The sequence below is a fragment of the Meriones unguiculatus genome, chromosome 3 (assembly GCF_030254825.1).
Source record: "Meriones unguiculatus strain TT.TT164.6M chromosome 3, Bangor_MerUng_6.1, whole genome shotgun sequence".
Taxonomy (NCBI): domain Eukaryota; kingdom Metazoa; phylum Chordata; class Mammalia; order Rodentia; family Muridae; genus Meriones; species Meriones unguiculatus.
In genome coordinates, this window is record NC_083351.1 from 32380363 (window position 1) to 32397490 (window position 17128).

At 51.2% G+C, this 17128-nt stretch overlaps 1 protein-coding gene and 1 long non-coding RNA gene across 2 annotated transcripts; one reads left to right on the forward strand and one right to left on the reverse strand.

Moving 5' to 3' along the window:
• The first annotated feature begins 336 nt into the window (after positions 1-336).
• LOC132653028 (uncharacterized) lies at positions 337-10521 on the forward strand. The gene is made up of 2 exons (XR_009590662.1): positions 337-685; positions 9819-10521. It is a non-coding gene; the product is annotated as an uncharacterized LOC132653028 (long non-coding RNA).
• Hectd3 (HECT domain E3 ubiquitin protein ligase 3) lies at positions 8516-17106 on the reverse strand. Its single transcript, XM_021633404.2, has 21 exons — positions 16659-17106; positions 16302-16462; positions 15975-16067; positions 15765-15900; positions 15409-15524; positions 15206-15319; positions 14988-15070; positions 14405-14570; positions 13912-13993; positions 12938-13120; positions 12742-12794; positions 12521-12585; positions 12333-12436; positions 11979-12098; positions 11790-11879; positions 10357-10563; positions 10027-10156; positions 9863-9937; positions 9668-9749; positions 9504-9575; positions 8516-9405 (listed from the first exon to the last, which is right to left on the reverse strand). Exons 1-21 carry the CDS (start codon positions 17025-17027, stop codon positions 9321-9323), a joined length of 2586 nt encoding a protein of 861 aa, XP_021489079.1. The 5' UTR covers positions 17028-17106; the 3' UTR covers positions 8516-9320.
• Between the last annotated feature and the right edge of the window lie 22 nt (positions 17107-17128).

Genomic DNA, 17128 nt, shown 5'->3' on the forward strand with positions numbered 1-17128 from the left:
CCTTAACCCCACATGGCTGCTTGTGGTGATTGGGGGAATCATGTTGCCTAGGTTTTGCTGGCAGCACTGGGAGAATAGTTCTCTGTCAAGATTTTGGTGACAGTTATCCTGGCCTTCATTTCCGAGGACTGGATTGGAGACTAGCCCATTCTCTTCATCAACAACAGTGTCAAAGCCTAGCAGGACAGCGCTGGCCTCCAGAACCCTGTTGACTCAGGAATACTGGCCTGGCTGCAGAGCCGGGGGGGGGGGGGGGCAGTGACTAAGCCTCAATGTCTGCCTCACTTGCGCAATGTGAACCTGAACTGGAACACTGTGGGGAGTCCTTCCACAGCTGTGTCAGGGCCTCTGTGGAAGATCCCCTCAATACCCAGTGTGACGGCATGACATCTGGCTCAAACTGGAGCTGAGTGGCAAGCTGGTCACAGTGGCTGAGATCCCTATAAGATCACTCTCCTCCACAGTTTTGGCATGTGTCTGGTTAGTGAACCAGCGAGGCTGCCAGGAAGCCGCAGCCCAATGCTGTCCTAGTGGACCTTTGGCTGGTGCCTCTCAGGACTTCCTGCTCTTCTCACAATGGCAGGGCCAGCAAGGTGTCTGCTTTGGCCTGAGCGCGAAGGCTTCATGAGTGTGGTGCTTGCTTCCCACTGAGGAGCCGCCGTGGCTGTGTTGAGGTTGCAGCTCTGTGAGTAGAGGGGATGCAAGGATCTTGGGAACCATCCTCCTGCTGCCGAACAGGGCACTAGGGATGTAACTTGATGGGGGGCGGGGTGGAGAGTCCACATGCACCCCTTCCCCATCTGGGACACACATCTCTGAATGGTTGTGTGGGGTAGGCTTAGGTGCCTATTGTTCCACTGGCCATTTTGTGCCTCAAGCAACTTCAGAACCTTCTTCCCTGCTACGGGGCCTTAACATAGCCTCAATGTTCTACACTCTGAAAAGTGTGAGAATGCCTTTCTAAGAATCAGAGAGATGGCTCAGCAGCTAAGAGCTCTGGCTATTCTTCCAGTGGACCTGGGTTTGGCTCCCAGCAACTACATGGTGGCTCACAACCATTTGTAACTCCAGTTTCAGGGATCTGATTCCTTCTTCTGGTCTCCAAGGTCAACAAGCATGCATGTAATACTCAGACATACATGCAGGCAAAACATGCATCCATAAAGTAATAAAATAAAATAATAAAATAAAATAAAATAAAATGGATTTGGGCTGGAGAGATGGTTCAATGGTTAAGAGCACTGTCTGTTCTTCCAGAGGTCCTGAGTTCAATTCCCAGCAACCACATGGTGGCTCACAACCATCTATAGTGGGATCTGGTGCCCTCTTAAAATGGATTGTTTAGTTTGCCTGGAAGAATAACACAGAGAAATGGCACAAACCATTCAATAAACACTTTGAGGCAAGGTCATGGTAGCACATGCCTTCAAGCCTGCACTCAGAATTCAAATTTAAATTTAAAATTGCATACTGTGCTTACAGAAAATGTGAGTTCAGTTCCCAGCACTCATGTTAGGCATCTCAGAACCACCTCTAACTCCAGCTCCAGGGTATCCAGTGCCTCTTATGGTCCCCAGAGGCACTGTGCACACAAGCATGAACTCACATATGTATACATGTACGTAAAAGCAAGTAAATGAAATCCAAACTCAGGCTTTGTAACATGGATTTTGTAGATCCGTGCTATCCATTTGAAGTGCTCATGCTTATATTAGCAAATTCTTATGGAGCTGAAGGGATTTCTGTTCCAGTGGGAGTAAAGTGGTGAGAGGCTGTTTATTTCGCTTTAAAGCATTCCTTTAGAGCAATGATTCTCAAACCTTTTGGTCTTTGGCTTCCTTACACTTAAAAATGATAGAGGACCACAAAGGGCTTCTACTTATATCATTCATATCTAACACATTAAATGTTTGAAGTGAGAAATTTAAAAACTATTAATTCATCTTAAAAAGATCTTTATGAAGTAACTTTTTATGTAGATGAGTGAGTGCTCTATCTGCATGTGTGCAGAAGAGGGCACCAGATCTCATTATAGATGGTTGTGAGCCACCTGTGGTGGCTGGGAATTGAATTCTGGAAAAACACACAGTGCCCATGAAGTAACTTTTATTTTTTTTAAGATTTATTTATTTTATGTATAGGAGTGCTTTATCTGCATTTACACCTGCCAGAAGAGGGAATCAGTTCACATTATAGATAGTTGTGAGCCACCATGTGGTGGCTGGGAATTGAACTCATGACCTTTGGAAGAGCAGACAGTGCTCTTAACCACTGAGCCACCTCTCCAGCCCCATGAAGTAACTTTTATTTTCAGCACTAAGGAACAATCTTAGGGCCTTGCGTGTGCTAAGCAAAGAAGCACACCAGTCCTTTGTTCTTTGAGACAAGGTCTCACTGTGTAGCTCAGGCTGGCCTCAAACTTGATGTCCTCCTGCTTCTCCCACTGTAGTGCTGAGTTTATAGCTGTGAGATACTACATATGGATGGTAATATAAATGTTAATACAAAATGAAACCGTTTTCAAAACAAAATCTTAAGCCGTTTAAAAACCTCCCCCAAATCTTTGATGTTTAGCTTTCCAGAAAACAACCGTATTTTTCCCTTCAAGTGTGGTGTATGGTATTTTTTTATTTTTTATTTTTTTTTGGTGTATGGTATTTTTAAGGAATTTTTAAAAATGTAGATGTGTTTGTTATTTTATGTATATGAGTGGTTTTGCTTGACTGTGTATGTATGCACCACTTGCGTACCTGCTGCCTGGAGAGGTCAGAGAGGGTGTTGGATCCACTGGCTGCTCTGTGGGTGCTGGAACCAAACCCTGGTCCTCCGTAAGAGCAACAAGTGCTCTCAGCTGCTGAGCCGCCTCTCCTGCCCATGAGGTATGCTTTTGATTGGATTATATAATGAAAGTATGACCTCATATAGACATATAATTGAAAAGCGAGAGAGAATTTAACCTTATCAAGTAACTATAGGTGTTCTTTAAGTGGTAGGTTTTGAAAGGTTAACTGCATGCAGAGTCCGAAGTTGTATCAGTTACTACTTTATATTCCATTTCCTTACAGTGCTTGTATTTTCAGTTTGTGTTCTGTTGTTGTTTTGTGGCATTGGGGGGCTGAACAGAGAAAACAGCTCTGCCACGGAGCTACATTCCCAGCCCTCTTTTTTTTTCATTTTTAAAAATTTTAATAGTTATTATGTGGTACACTCACGTTGGCACTTGTGTGGAAGAGGTCAGAGGACAAGTTGGGAGGTCAGGGTTCTCTCCTTTCATCCTGTGGGCCCCAGGGTTCAAGTTCAGGTTGCAGACTTGACAGCAAGCAAGTACCATTACCTGCTGAGCCATCTTGCCTGCCCCTTCTTTGTGTTTATTTATGTGTTTGAGAGTTTGGGGTTTTAAAATGTGGCTACCATGCCTGGCGATCCTTTATTTCCTACTTTGAAACAGAGTCTAAGTTGTCCAGTGTGGTCTGCAATGCGTGACCCTCCTCCTACCTAGCTGCAACTAGAAGCTTCTGTCCCCAGACCTCTGAATACATGTACTTTGGGTGGACATTTTACTCACAAGGTTTTCCAACTTGATACACTGACAGTTTGTAAATACCAGTTCCTCCAGTGATGCAAATTATCCCACAGCTGACTTATTTTCACAATGTTTGAAAATCACATGTGTTAATAGTATCATCAGTCTGATCAGAATTGTCCTTAAATATTGAAAAGCTGTCAAGTTTAAGAGATGCAAGCTTTCTGAAATTTTTCTCTCAAATATTATCACTGGCAATAAATATTAGTGGCATTTTCTGTAAGTAACTGACTTTACTTTTGTAAACTGTTAGTCAATTTTTTTTCCCCCAAGACAGGGCTTCTCTGTAGCCTTGGCCATCCTGGAACTTACTTTGTAGAGTAGGCTGGCCTTAAACTGAGAGATCTATCTCTGCCTCCCTGAGTGCTGGGATTAAGGTCGTGTGCTACCACCACCCAGCAGTCACTTTTTACTTCAAGTAAATATAATATTCTATGGTGAAAAAAAACATGCTTTTCTTGGTACTAACTGCCCTGTTTCTTTTTTATGTCACAGAAGTGACACACACACACCCAATTTCACCATATGGAATATTAAAAAGACATGTACTTAAATGCCAAGAATTAATAAAATTAACATTCAAAATATTTAAAAATTTTTAGTTTTAGGATCATAGGAGCCAGAGGGGTTGGGGACACCATAGGAGCATAGAATCAACTAAGCAGGGGTCATAGGGCCTCCAGAGACTAAAGCCACAATCAGGGAGCCTGTATGGGTCCGAGCTAGGTCCTCTGCATGAGTGTTTATGATTATATAGCTTGGTGTTCTATAGGACGCCTAACAGTAGGGTGGGGCTCTTTGTGATTCTTGCCCGCTCTTGGAACCCTTTCCTCCTCCTGGGTCACCTCATCCAGCCTTGATATGAGGATTTGTGCCTAGTCCTGTTGTAACTTATTATGTTAGATTGATATCCCTGGCAGACTGGCTCTTTTTTTTTTTGAAGGGAAAAGGAGGATCTGATCTGGGGGAGAGTGGACGTGGGAGGGGAGGGACTGTGCAGAGAGAGGAGGGAGAGGAAATTTTGGTTGGGATGTAATATGAGAATAAAAAAATAAAAATAAAAATTTCCAGGATAGCCAAGAAACCCTGTCTCAAAACACCAAAACCAAACAACAAAAACAAAGGCTGGAGTGATGGCTCAGAGATTACCAGCACTGGCATCTGAGCCATCTCTCCAGACCTCTCCATTACACTGGATAAGGATATATTTTATTGTTCCCTTCTTCCCGGACCCAAGATGTACTAAGTGAATAATATTTAATTAGTGGGAGTTTTCTTTTGAATTTTCCTTCCACATCCTATTTGGTGATGGAAAAACTAGACCCAAAGCCCAGGCCACTGATACCTTGTCTCAACTTTCCTTCGAAGTCAGTTCATGTTATTCTCGTGTGACTAGCCTCCTGCATATTAGTACATATCAAGTATACAGGAGGTACTTTGTAAATGTTTATTAGACATAAGTTGTTGTTCTGCCGGGCATGGTGGCACACAGCACTCAGGGGGCAGATGGAGCTCTGTGAATTGAAGGCTAGCCTGGTCTATGAAGCAAATTTCAGGACAGCCAGGGTTGTTACACAGAGAAACCCTAAAAAAGAAAGAAAAAAAGGAAGGAAGGAAAGAAAGAAGTGGCTCTTTATAAAGTAAATCCTTTTCTGTTCCCAAGTAATTACACCTCACCTCTTTCCTAAGGTGCGGTGTGTGTGCGCTCATCTGTACTCACTCACACTATGTACGTGTGGGATGGGGCGGGCTCGGAAGGTCAAATCCTCTGCAGCGTGAGAGACAGAAGAAACCTTTCAAGACTTGGCTCCCAAGGGTTCTTCCCACAGTCTACTCCAGAGCTCTCTTTGGGAATTTGCTGGCCACATGGTCATATTTATCTCTTCCATTTGGCTGTGGGCTTGTCAGTGTGCTGAAGAATTGCTATTTTTTAAGCACTGAGTGAAAGATAAAAATGAGAAAAGAAACTGCTTTGGCTACTAATTGCAGAAACTGAAGTACTTCCCACTTTGGTTTTGCACATTAGCCTGGGTGATTGCCCAAGGGGCGGAGCCGGAGAGCAGACTGCTGAGTGGTTCACTAAAAAGCCCTTGGCAGGCACCTCCAGTGCCACACATGTGGACATTGGTGTTCTAAGCTGATGGGCCAGACTTTAAAGGAGTGATCTGATTAATTTGGTGGTTTCCCCACTTTTATCATAAGTGGTGTTTCAGACTGTTGAATCTCCCCCTTTAATTGGAAAGTGTGGTTTTGAGGTCATATTTTGTTTATGCAGTCAACAAGTATTTGCTCGGTGCTGATAGTCAATGCCTGCTTGGACTTATTCCCCATGTCAGTCTCTTTCCCAAGGACAATTTTAGGCTCTTGGAATATATATCTGAACAAAATAAGGATCCAACTGTAGTAACAATTTTGGTTTCTTTAAAAACAAAAACACATAAGTATTATACGAATATGTGTTTTGTTTTAATCCCAGGTGTGGGGATACGGGGCTGCTTCACAGCAGCTAGGATTTGCCTCGTGATTCTCCCAGCTGCAGATAGTTCTGTGATTGTGTGACATTTGGAATTCTGGGGACTTTTCAGAGGCTACATAAATGCTAGAGCAGCGCCAGGTGAAAGGGTTGTTGGTTGCCATCAGTCTCCACTTGTTGAGCGGTTATTGCACAAAGAAGAAACAAGAAGAAATTCCATATCCTGACAGTGAAAGCTCTAACTTGCCCCAGGAAATCAATGCTCCTGATGAGCAGGAAGTAGTCGAAACGATAACACCGCCCCCTTTCCTACCCCTGACTTCATTCTTTTTCTCCAATATCTAGCGTTGGGGGTTGAAATGGAAGGAGAAAAGGGGTGGAAGAAGAAACCATGAAGTAACAGATGTTGGTTCCATCCAGCCTCTGTAGAGTCGACATTCTAGTAGAGTTAGCAGCCTAAATTATGGAGAAGTTTGAATGTCCGCTGGTGGTGGCACACGCCTGTAATCCCAGTGTTGGGGAGGCAGAGGCAGGCGGCTCTCTGAGTTGGAGGCCAAGTCTGACCTACAGAGTGAGTTCCAGGACAGCCAGGGCTACACAGAGAAACTCTGTCTCCTGTTGCTTCCTTGTTCCCCAGGGGATAGACCAACATGGAATCAGATAATTAAAAGAGAGGGAGTTTGGGGATATGGCTCAGTAGTAGTGTGTAGTGCACACAAGGCAAGAGAGAACAAACTGGCCCAGAAAATGAAAGTGCAGCAAAGAGAAAACTGCTAACGCTAGGCATGAAATTAACACACTCAGATTTGTAGAAAACAGGTGATCGTTCAAGTGCCGACCCTGCCACCGACCACACATCTGTAGGCACAGCAACCTAACGAGGGTGATCTGACTTCATTAGTCAGGAAACAGCTGCGATACACAGGCTGCCCCAGAGCAGGCAGTGGCAGAAAACCCTTCACGTCCAAGGACTCCTCAGCTGTGGGTGGCAGAGGCAGTGCTGCTGCAAGTTTGTGGCCAGCCTGGTCTACGTGCAGAGTTTCAGACCAGGGCAGCCAAGGTTACACAGCAAGACCTTGTCTCAGAAACAAAACTGTGGATTGGAGGAGGCGATTCTCGGAGATACTTCCATGGATGGACCGTGTACAGAGTAAAATGTTCCAGGGGCTGGAGACATGGCTTGGCAGTTAAGAGCAGCGACAGGTCCTCCAGAGGACCTGAGGTTAGTTCCCAGCTCCCCTATCAAGTCGCTCACAAATGCCTGCAATCTCGGCTCCACGGGATCCAAAGTCCTCTTCTGGCCTCCTTGGGTGCCTACGCTCAAGTACACACACCCCAGACAGACTTTTTTTTTTTTTCACATAATTTTAAAAATAAATCTTTAAAAGCTTCAGTGGATCCACACTTAGAAGTATGATAATTTGTCACCAAGAAGATGCTTGCTCCACACTGTTGGGTAAGGAGAAAGGTGCAGCAGGGTTCCCTTTAACTGTCTGGGTAGTGGGTGCTGTGGGGCAAAACCAACTGACCTGGCCATGGTGATTTACACCAGTGCCTGGCATCTGTCCTCCGGGCTTCATTCCTAAATGAACGAGTAGGTGCAGAGCAGGCTGCAAGTGCAATGTGAGGGAGATGCTAAGGACACCTCTCCCGACCCGGGCACAGAGACGAACCACAGCCCACGGCACCTGCGGGGAAGGCCCTCTCCTGACAGAAGTGAGGGCAGCAGTCCTTCCGGCAGCAGAGCCAGGGGAGCTTGCTGAGACAGTGGGCAGCTGCTGGGGGTCTGCTGCTGGAGCTCCTCAGGAAGGGCGGGCACTCATGTATGTCTCCCGGGGGCCCCAAAGCACGAGGGCAGGACAGGGTCCCAGGAGGCTTGGTGGGTGTGAGTTTCAGAGTTTGGGAGAGAGACGTCTGGGCATGCACACAGCCATGTGAAGAGGGCAGTAAAAGGGCATTCTCAGTGGCAGTGTGAGCTCCAGAGGGCACGGCAGGAGTTTAGGGCACAATCTGCTCTGACAGGCAACCAACTGCCATACGCCGTGTGAGCACACCAAGACAACTGTCCAGTGGACTGTGCTTGGGGGTGCAAGTGCTTGGGGTGAGAGGAGGCTCAGAGTCTGTGTACACAGGGTGCCTCTGTGTAGCACCTGGGGCAGATGGGTGCTCCAAGTCTGTTAAGATCTGGCTGGCTTACCAGCTAGCCCAGGTTTGCCCTCCGTGTGCCATCCTCTGCTCACTGGCTTCTGGAAGTGGGCTTCCAAGCTCCAAATCACCGCAATCATCTCAAAAGATGTCAGCCTCTGTCCTCATACTGTGTGTCATGTGAAGCCCCACCACTCCCATCAGGCACGTGCCTTCCTGCGGCCAGTAGGGCAGTGGCCTCAGCTTCTTCGGGACACGGGACACAGCAATTCTCTAGGAGCACTGTGAGTTTAGTAGGGACCCCAAAAAGCACATTCTAAAGAAATGAATTCATTCATTTATTCAATCTCCCTATGTACGAGACTTTTTAAAGAAGTCTCGAGGGGGGCTGGAGACATGTGACCCTCAGAGTGAATGTCTAGGCCTATTTTAGAGTCTGGTAACGGGGAATCACTGAAATTTCAGAGGACAGAAGGGGCCTCAGCTGTGAAATCTTGGGAGTGAAAGAGCGGATATTGAGTTGGGCTGGCCATGACACAGAAGAGGGTAGTTTTGGCTGCTGGTAAAGACTGAATGTTGAGTGTATGTACATCCTGAGCCACAGGAAGGACAGGGCTCACACACCTCCGCTATGGAAGGAAGAAGCCTAGAATGCAAGGGATGGGACACCCAGTTAGGGTGTTCGTGGATTCTTGGGGATCGTGACCAAGGAAGATGCCCCTCTATCTGTCCTTGGCTCCTTGCTTAAAGTACCATCCTACCAATTTTTAAATATTTTGAGCCATGGCTGAAGTTAGAAGCGGAAAACGGGAAACCAAAAACAGTCCATGGTTGGGGAGCTAGACGGCCCCCTTCAAGTAGCTCAGGCCTGGGAGCTTGTGCTGGGCTTGTGGAAGATTCCCCCTCACAGAGGCTAAATGCCTGGGGATGCAAGCCCCAGCACGAGCAGGGCTTGTGGGTCTGTGGGGCCGGAGCATCAGTGTCGACTCATGGCCCCCACTGCAACCTCACACTGGCGCAGGGTCCCGCTGGGTTGATGTTTTCTGAACCTATCACCTCCACTGAGACCAGATGGGGTTGGCCTGGGTGAGGGTAGCAGTCGCACGCTTAGGCACAGCCTTACTCCTCCCACGGGCTCATGTCGGTGTCGATGGCCACACAGTTGTAGGCGGCATAGCGGAGCTTCTCCTCACATACCTTGGCACTGAAGGAGGGCGGAGGAAGGTGGCTAATCAGGCCTCTCTGCCAGCCACCCTTCCACACTGGGGACATCACCCCGGGCATGGGCCTAGGAGAGCTCACCTGGCGTAGTGCGGGAGGAAGAGCGTGCTGGAGCAGGTGGAAGACTCGGGCAGGGCGTCGGTGGTCTCATAGCTGGGAGTTTTGAAGGGTAAAAGATTAGGAAGCCGTAGAGGGGTGTGTCTACGTGGAAGGCACCTCAGGCCCTTCTCTGTGCCCACACTCACCCCAGTTTGTCTGGGTAGATGTAAATCCGAGCTGGGAGGCGGCTGCGGCCAGTGACAAAGCGCAGGAACCGGCTCCGGTCCTCTGGGTACAGGAGAAGAAAGTTAGCGCTTGCCCTGAGGGCGAACGTGAACCCGCCTCTTCCGTCCACAGCCGCGCCCCAAGGCAGTGCCGGCAGCGCTCTGCCCCCTACTGACCGTTGGTGAAATTGTTCAGCGCCTCCCAAAAGTACTGCACTCTTGTGTCAGATGGTTCAAAGTCCTCAAACCGAGCTGCCAAGGCAAGAATCCATTCTTCGCTCTCATTCTGCTAGTCCTTAGGTCCCTCCCCTTTGGCTTCACTGCCGTCACCGAGAACTCACTGAGCTTGCGCAGGGCATCCACAGTGACCTCCGGGTCCCCACACACCTTCTTCTCCAACTCTTGCCAGGTCAGCAAGTCCAGCACTGCCTGTGGCACCACCTTCAGCAGACCTGCCTGCATGGCTGCCACCTAGGGAGGAGGGAAGAGCCTGGCTGGGACAGAGGGCGCTACTCTCAGCACACACTGGGGCATCTCTGTACTCACTGACCAACAGGAAAGAGGGACAGTTCCGGTGGGAGCCAGCATCAGGGCTGTCATTGGGGGCCTACCAGCGGGCTCTGGCTGCTAAGGGAAGGGGCTTGGGAGGCCCAAAGCTCCTGTCTTAATACCTGCTCTTTGCTTTCCTCCAGCCGTGCCTTCTGGACCAGCTGGATGAAACGACAGCGGTCCTCGTAGCCCACTGTGATGCCCGTGCCCCCGGGGATCAGCTCCACGACCTGCTGATCACTCAGTACAGTGGTGAATGTTAGCTCCTTCCCAAACTTGAACTCAAATGTCTCCTTGTCCATTCCTTCCATCACTTCCAGGAGCTTTACCTGAGGTTGGGGGAAGGCAGGGATGTCAGCTTTCCGCTGGGGAGAGTCTCTTCCCATGGGTGACTGGGAGTGTGGAGGCCAGAAAGGGCTGTGAAGGCATCGAGAAGATACCTAACCAGCCCTGGAGGTCAGGGAAGGCACTTGCAAGAAATGGCACCTGGCTTGACCCAAGTGAAAACCGGGAATTGGCTTGGCCACAAGGGAAGTCGGAAGAGAAAACATCTTAGATAAAACAGAAAAACCAAAAGGCCCAAAGCTAGAGCCTGACTGTGAGTCAGATGGCTGAGATATAGGAGCCATAGAAGGCCTTTCCGGGCTCACACTGTCCTAAGCCCAGAGCACAGCCATCAAATGATTTAAATAAGGAAAGTGAAATAAATTACGCTGGCGGCATGGACATGAAATGGACGAGAAGAGACAGGAACACTAGCTTTTACCACACAAGGGGGCAGAAGGGAAGGTGGCCTGCATTTGAGGACAGCAGTGAACAGGACACACACACTAATTCCAGGAAGAGACTGGACAGGGTGCTGGGGAGAAGAGGGAAGGGTGACCCTAAGCGTGGTTGCCTGTGCCTGTAATCCCAGCACTCAAGAGGTGGAACAGGAAGGTCAGGAGTTCAAGGCTGTCCTCAGCTACATATTCTCTCTTACATAAGAGCCTACTGCAAAGAGCAAAAACAGGGCTGGCCAGACGGTTCAGTGCATAAAAGCACTTGCCACCAAGTCTGATGCCCTGAGTTCAACCCTGGGATCTACATGGGGATAATCACTTCCCAAAAGCTGTCTCTGACCTCTACTTGTGCACCATGATGCACGTTCCTACCTTCTCTCTCTCTCTCTCTCTCTCTCTCTCTCTCACATACGCTTTAAAAAAAAAAAGGCACAACCCAGAACAATCACAAAAACGCCCTGATGACACTGACATGGGCAAAATTGGATGGGTTGCAGTTCTGAGCCTAGAGCAGAGGGCCTTGGGCAGGGGTAAGGTGAAGGAAGAGCCTGCAGAGCCCAAGGCTCAAATGTGCCCTCTTGAGGCAGATGCAAATAAGGCCCAGGCTAAGAACAGAACTTGAGAGTGGGAGGTAAGGACTTGAGGAGTTACCAGAACCAAGATATCAGATGCAGCCGTGGGAGTTGAGGGGACTAGGGCGGGAACACTCTACTGGGGGCCAGTGCGTCTGGGCAGAAGAAACAGGGTTTCAGTAGGGTTCCAGGCCTACTCACCAGCACGGAGTCCACTGCTGGGAAGTCTTTGCTCCAGCTCACCTCCTCACCAGACAGCTGCTTCCACACGAACCCAGGCAGGGCCAGGACCTGTGTGACAAATCGTCCTCTTACCGAACCGTCCGGCTTCACTGGCCCTTCTTTTGAGAGGCCTGGATCAGCTGACCGGGTGACGACTGGGTTACTCACCAGAAACTCCTTACCCCGAAGGGCCGCCCCCATCAGCTGCCCGATCCACTCATACTTGGCAAAGTCTCGGCAAGAGGGATTAGGCACATACATGTCTCGGGCCTCACCAGTGCCATTGCCCTGCCCCAGAGACACAGCTGTCAGCAGAGCGCGGGGTAGACCTGATTTTCCCCCAAAGACTTCACCAGAGGTCAACTGCTCCCCACCCGCCTTCCTTCCTAATGTACAAAGGATGCTTCTCTCTGTGCGCCCCCCCACCCTGTCAGAGGGCGCCTCGGGTGATTCAAACCCCGCACTGCCCCTCTCCAGAGATTCGCAGACACAGCAAATGGTGGTGGGCGGGGAGCCGATCACCTGGTTCGCCGTGCGCACGAAGAAGGGAAGAGGCACAGGGGTGTCGGCTGAGCTGGGGCACAGCTCTTCTGACATATCTGCCAGGCTGTCACGGAAACCACCGCCTGAAATGACAGGGAGGCGCATCAGAGTCCCACAAGGCGCTAGCACTCCACCGGGACACAGCTGGGAGCACGCCAAGGCCTCACCTTGGTCAATGATGCCTTCGGCGATGAATTTACACTCCCACCACTGGTCATAGCGCATGGGCCACCTGTAAGGAGGCATGATGGACCTCGGCTATGCCAGGGCTGGGCTCAGGCATGTTACCCGGCCAGGAAAAGGGACTACAGAGGGGCAATAGCGAGGGTGCCAGGTGCCATCTGTGGATGGAGATGCCTTGGGCAAGTCCCTTACCCTCATGCCATACCTGTAGTCCAAGGGCTTTTCATACTTGTCAGAAGGTTTGAGGCCCTCATAAACCTGGGGAAAAGGGGAAGTGGGAGCTGTGGGGAGTCTACGTTAAACAGCTGTCCTTGTTCTTGCCCAGAGACCTTGCTCAAGTCCCTCTTGGGCCAAACCCCTAGCCCTTTAGTGCCCCTCCCTCAGTCAGTCCCGGTCCAGACCTGGGTGAAGACGGCATTCTTGCAGGCAGGGTCCCGAGAGGGGCAGGCGCGGTGCTCCATGGCAAGGCGGCGGTTGATGTACAGCCGGGGCATGAAGCTGGGCTTGCTGCTTTCTGAATCGCGCAGGCACTGTGCTACCAGGCTGGGCCGCTGGCGCGACAGCAGTAGGAACTGTTTCACTTGCTGGTGAGGAAGGTGGCCGGGGCAGGAATCAGTGGGCGATCGGCTTTTGTCTGGGCCCTGGGGCTTTCCTCTATGCCTAGACCCAGTTCTACCATTCCACTTAAGCTTTGTCCATTTGTTCTTGCCTCTAGTTTTTTCCTTAAACTAACCTCGAAAGAGAACTTTTAAAAAACAACAATGCACTCTGGGTGGTGGTGGCACATATCTTTAATCCCAGCACTTGGGAGGCAGAGGCAGGTGGATCTCTGAGTTCTAGGCCAGCTTAGTTTCCTGAGCAAGTTCCAGGACAGTCAGGGCTACACAGAGAAACCTATCTCAAAAAAACCAAATCCAAAACCCAACCAACCAACCAACCAAAACAAAATAAAACAATGCAAATCTAATATTACTTTTACAAGCTTTCTAAAAGTTCCACTGACCAGAAAAAAGTCCTTATTTCACAGCCTGCTACACAAGGCTCCTGAGAAGAGACTATGTTTCCTCTCAGCCCCTTTCCAGCCTCACCATATCACACTCACTCCTAGCTGCATTGTTTTCTCAAGGCACGTGGGGCCGCTGCAGCACCCACTGTTTAACTTTCAAATGGCTGCGCTACACATGCCAATACTTTTCCTCCTCTCCTATTGCACATTTCACAGGCCTGTCTGGGAACCAGCCCTTTAAACACTAACTTTTCGACCACTGGGTCTGGGTTTCTTCTTGGTTTCTGGAACCAGTAAGGGTCTAGCCCTACAGGGGTCCCAGGAACTTTCTGAAGATAATCTGAATGGAAAGGAGGAGCCCAGACTCACCTTAATCTCACTGAAGGTGCCCAGTGTGTGGTCCCATGCAGGGACCAGGTGGTGCAGGACACTGTCCAGGATCTTGATGAATCTGTGAAAGTGAGTGAAGATAAGAGTTTGGCATGGATGATGCCAGACAGTGGTGATATATGCTTTTAATCCCAGCAATTGGGAGGCAGATGGGCAGATCTCTGTGAGTTCGAGGCCAAGCCTAGTCTACAGAAAACATTCCAGTACAGCCAGAGCTACATAGAGAAATCCTGTCTGGGGCAGGAGGGTTTAGGGGAGGGGACGACAAGGGACTATGACAAACCAAATCAAAGAGCGTCTGGCATGAATGTAAGACCCCAGCCTCTAATCCCCAGGGACAGAAGCAAAGCTCAGGAGATGCTCTGGTCCTCGAAGCAGAATAGCTTTTTACCAGGCTTTGGGGCCTCCTCCATGAAGATTCCCAAGGCTTAGGGAGGGGAGGGGAGGCCGGCAGGGCCAGGACCATAGCTACCTCTGCAAAAGGACAGCTCTGCGGTACAGTACTTCCGGGTCAGTGCCTTCCAGGCGTGGATATCGCACCAGACTGGCCGGTTGGAAGAGGTCTGCATTCAACCCTAGCTCCCGCTGTCTAGATGACTTGATCTTGACCCCTCGAAGACGAACATCAATCCCATCATCTGAGGATGGAGTCAGTGTGGTCATTCACTGGGACTGCTGCTTCCTAGGCCCTCAGACCTGGGAATGGCTCCTAACGGTTGGCGTTTGTCACTGTTAGCCACAGAGGCTTCAGAGATTCTATCACACGAATCTCTCTCTCTCTTTCTCTTTCTCTCTCTCTCTCTCTCTCTCTCTCTCTCTCTCACACACACACACACACACACACACACACATTCGTTCCATCTTTATGCTGAGGGGATACCTGTGGATCCCAACCCATTTCCTTTTCTAGATGAGCCCAACTACATCTATGGCTTATACCCAGCACCGTGTATCTATCTCTGGTCCCACAGCTTTACCCTAGTCCCGAGTCCATTCCCTTCTCTCCACACTGTCAGCCTGCCCCCCTCCACATCCCTAATAGCCCTAAGGCCCACCTCGACACTCAACGATTCGGATCTCGATGATTGGAAGGTGGACGCTCATGTCCTCTAGGACACAGACATCCCCAATCAGGGTCCTAGGAGACAGGTGCAAAGTAGCTCAGAGACGTCCCACCTCAGGCCTTCAGGGACCCCCGGGCTTCCACTCAAGCTGAGCTTGGCCCCATGGCCGAGGTCACCCCCCACTGCCCACCCCAGGACAGCTCGCTCACTCGTCAATGTTCACGTCACTCAGCTTCTTCAGGTTGTCCCCTTCACCCCCATAGACCACGACCCGCTTCGGCATGAAGTTGTCATCTGTGGTATCCACTGTGAGTAGCAGCTTCCTGCGGGCTCAGAACGTGAGCGTCTAAGTGAGACTCAGGCACCCACAGCATGTGGCTCACCCCCCCTGACCTCCCCAGAGCCGACTCACTTGACAATTGTGCCTTTCTTCATGGTTAGCCGTACCCAGTGTTGGCACTGGGACCCGTCACTCTCCCAGTAGGTATCCGCATTGCTATCTGTGAGGCAGGACACGTTGAACTCCTCCTGAGGAAGGGGCAGAGAGGTGGAGTCACACTGGGCATGTGTGTTGGGCCAGGAAACAGAGCAACGGTAGAGCTGGGGTGGGTGTGGGGTAGGTCTGGAGTTTCTCAAAAGGGTTCCCAGAGGAGTGGGGTTGGTTATGGCCTGTGGGGAGGTTAGTTTGGCCCTCGTTTAATGATGGGAGCTCTGGACCTTGCACTGAGGGATGTGACTGTATCTCGGCACAGAAGTCTCAGCACCCACCGTGTAGGAGGAGACGTCTATGCTCTCCACATACTGCTTCACACTACCCAGGTTCTCATCTTCTTTGCCCAAGTGGTCATACAAGAAGTGGATCAGGTCCTCGTCGCACTCATACGTCCACGTTGGGGGTACATAGCTAAGCAACCCCAAAACCCTAATTAGGTTGGGTTCAGGCTCTTCCCCGCCCCCAACACCACTCCGGGAACTCACAGTAGCCTTTGTACAGCTTCTGTGTAGGCCTCTGCTGGCTGAGGCCTGGCCCCCAGACGATGTGAGTATGTCAGGTCCACCACCTGTTCCCATCTGTGGGCAAAGAGTAGGGCAAATGAGGAGGAGGCACGGGCAACGGGACGCCACCTCCGAGATCAGCAGCCTTCTCTGGAGTGCCAGCCCCAAGCCTCGAGAAGCCTCAGGCCCCTTCCAGTCTCATCTCTGCCTCTGCTTATCCCACCTCCACCCCCATCTCTCACACAAACCAGGGTTTGAATTTTGGTTGTTTCCAAACCCTCGGCTCCCGCCAGACAGCAGCTGCAGGACCTGAGCACCGGCCGGTAGTCCACGCCAAAGAGCCGCTGCTGCCGCTGCAGATGGTCCGGAGTGTCGATGGGTACAAGGCGGGCCCCGCCCTCCGCCGGGCGACACACGAGCAGCCAGCCTTCGTCCAGACCGCAGTCAGTGAGGTGTTCGGCCAGCTGCTCCTGCAGGGGCGCGCCGGATGGGGACAGCCGTCAGCGCACAGCCATCAGGGAACCGCTCAACCGTCCGCCCGGCCCAGCCCAGGGCAAAGAGCACCGACAGCAATGCCAGTTCACTGTGGCATAAGGGGGCGGAACAGCCAGGGCTTTGGCTGGATCTAGGGGGTCTTTTATGGGGTCCCGACCAGCCGGGGCGCACCTTGGTCAGCTTCACCCAGAGCCCGTGGCCGTTGCACAGCTCCTCGCCGGTGGTGCGCACGCAGGCGCCTCGCCGGAGCTCTATGCTGTCGCGGGCGGCGCGCAGCGGTCCTGAGCCTGTGCCCGGGGTAGGGCCCGCGGCTCCCACACGCAGCCCCAGGCCCTCTGCCTCCCACACAGGCAGCAGCACGCGCGACGGTCCCGCCGGGTCCTTGTAAAGCTTGTAGAGCACCTCTCGCGGCACGAAAGCCAGCGCCGCGGGCAGCGGCAGCCCGGCCCGGAGGCTCCGCGCCGCCTCCGCCAGGAAGCGCACGCGGCCCAGGAGCTGCCGCGGGGACTCGAGCGCCGCGCCGGGGCCGGGGCCAGCCATGGTGCGGCCGCCGAGGGGAGCCGGGTCCAGGGAAACCCTGCCCCAAGCAGCACCGGGGAGGGGGGGGTGGCAAGCTGCGCTTCCCACCACGCCCTGCCCCA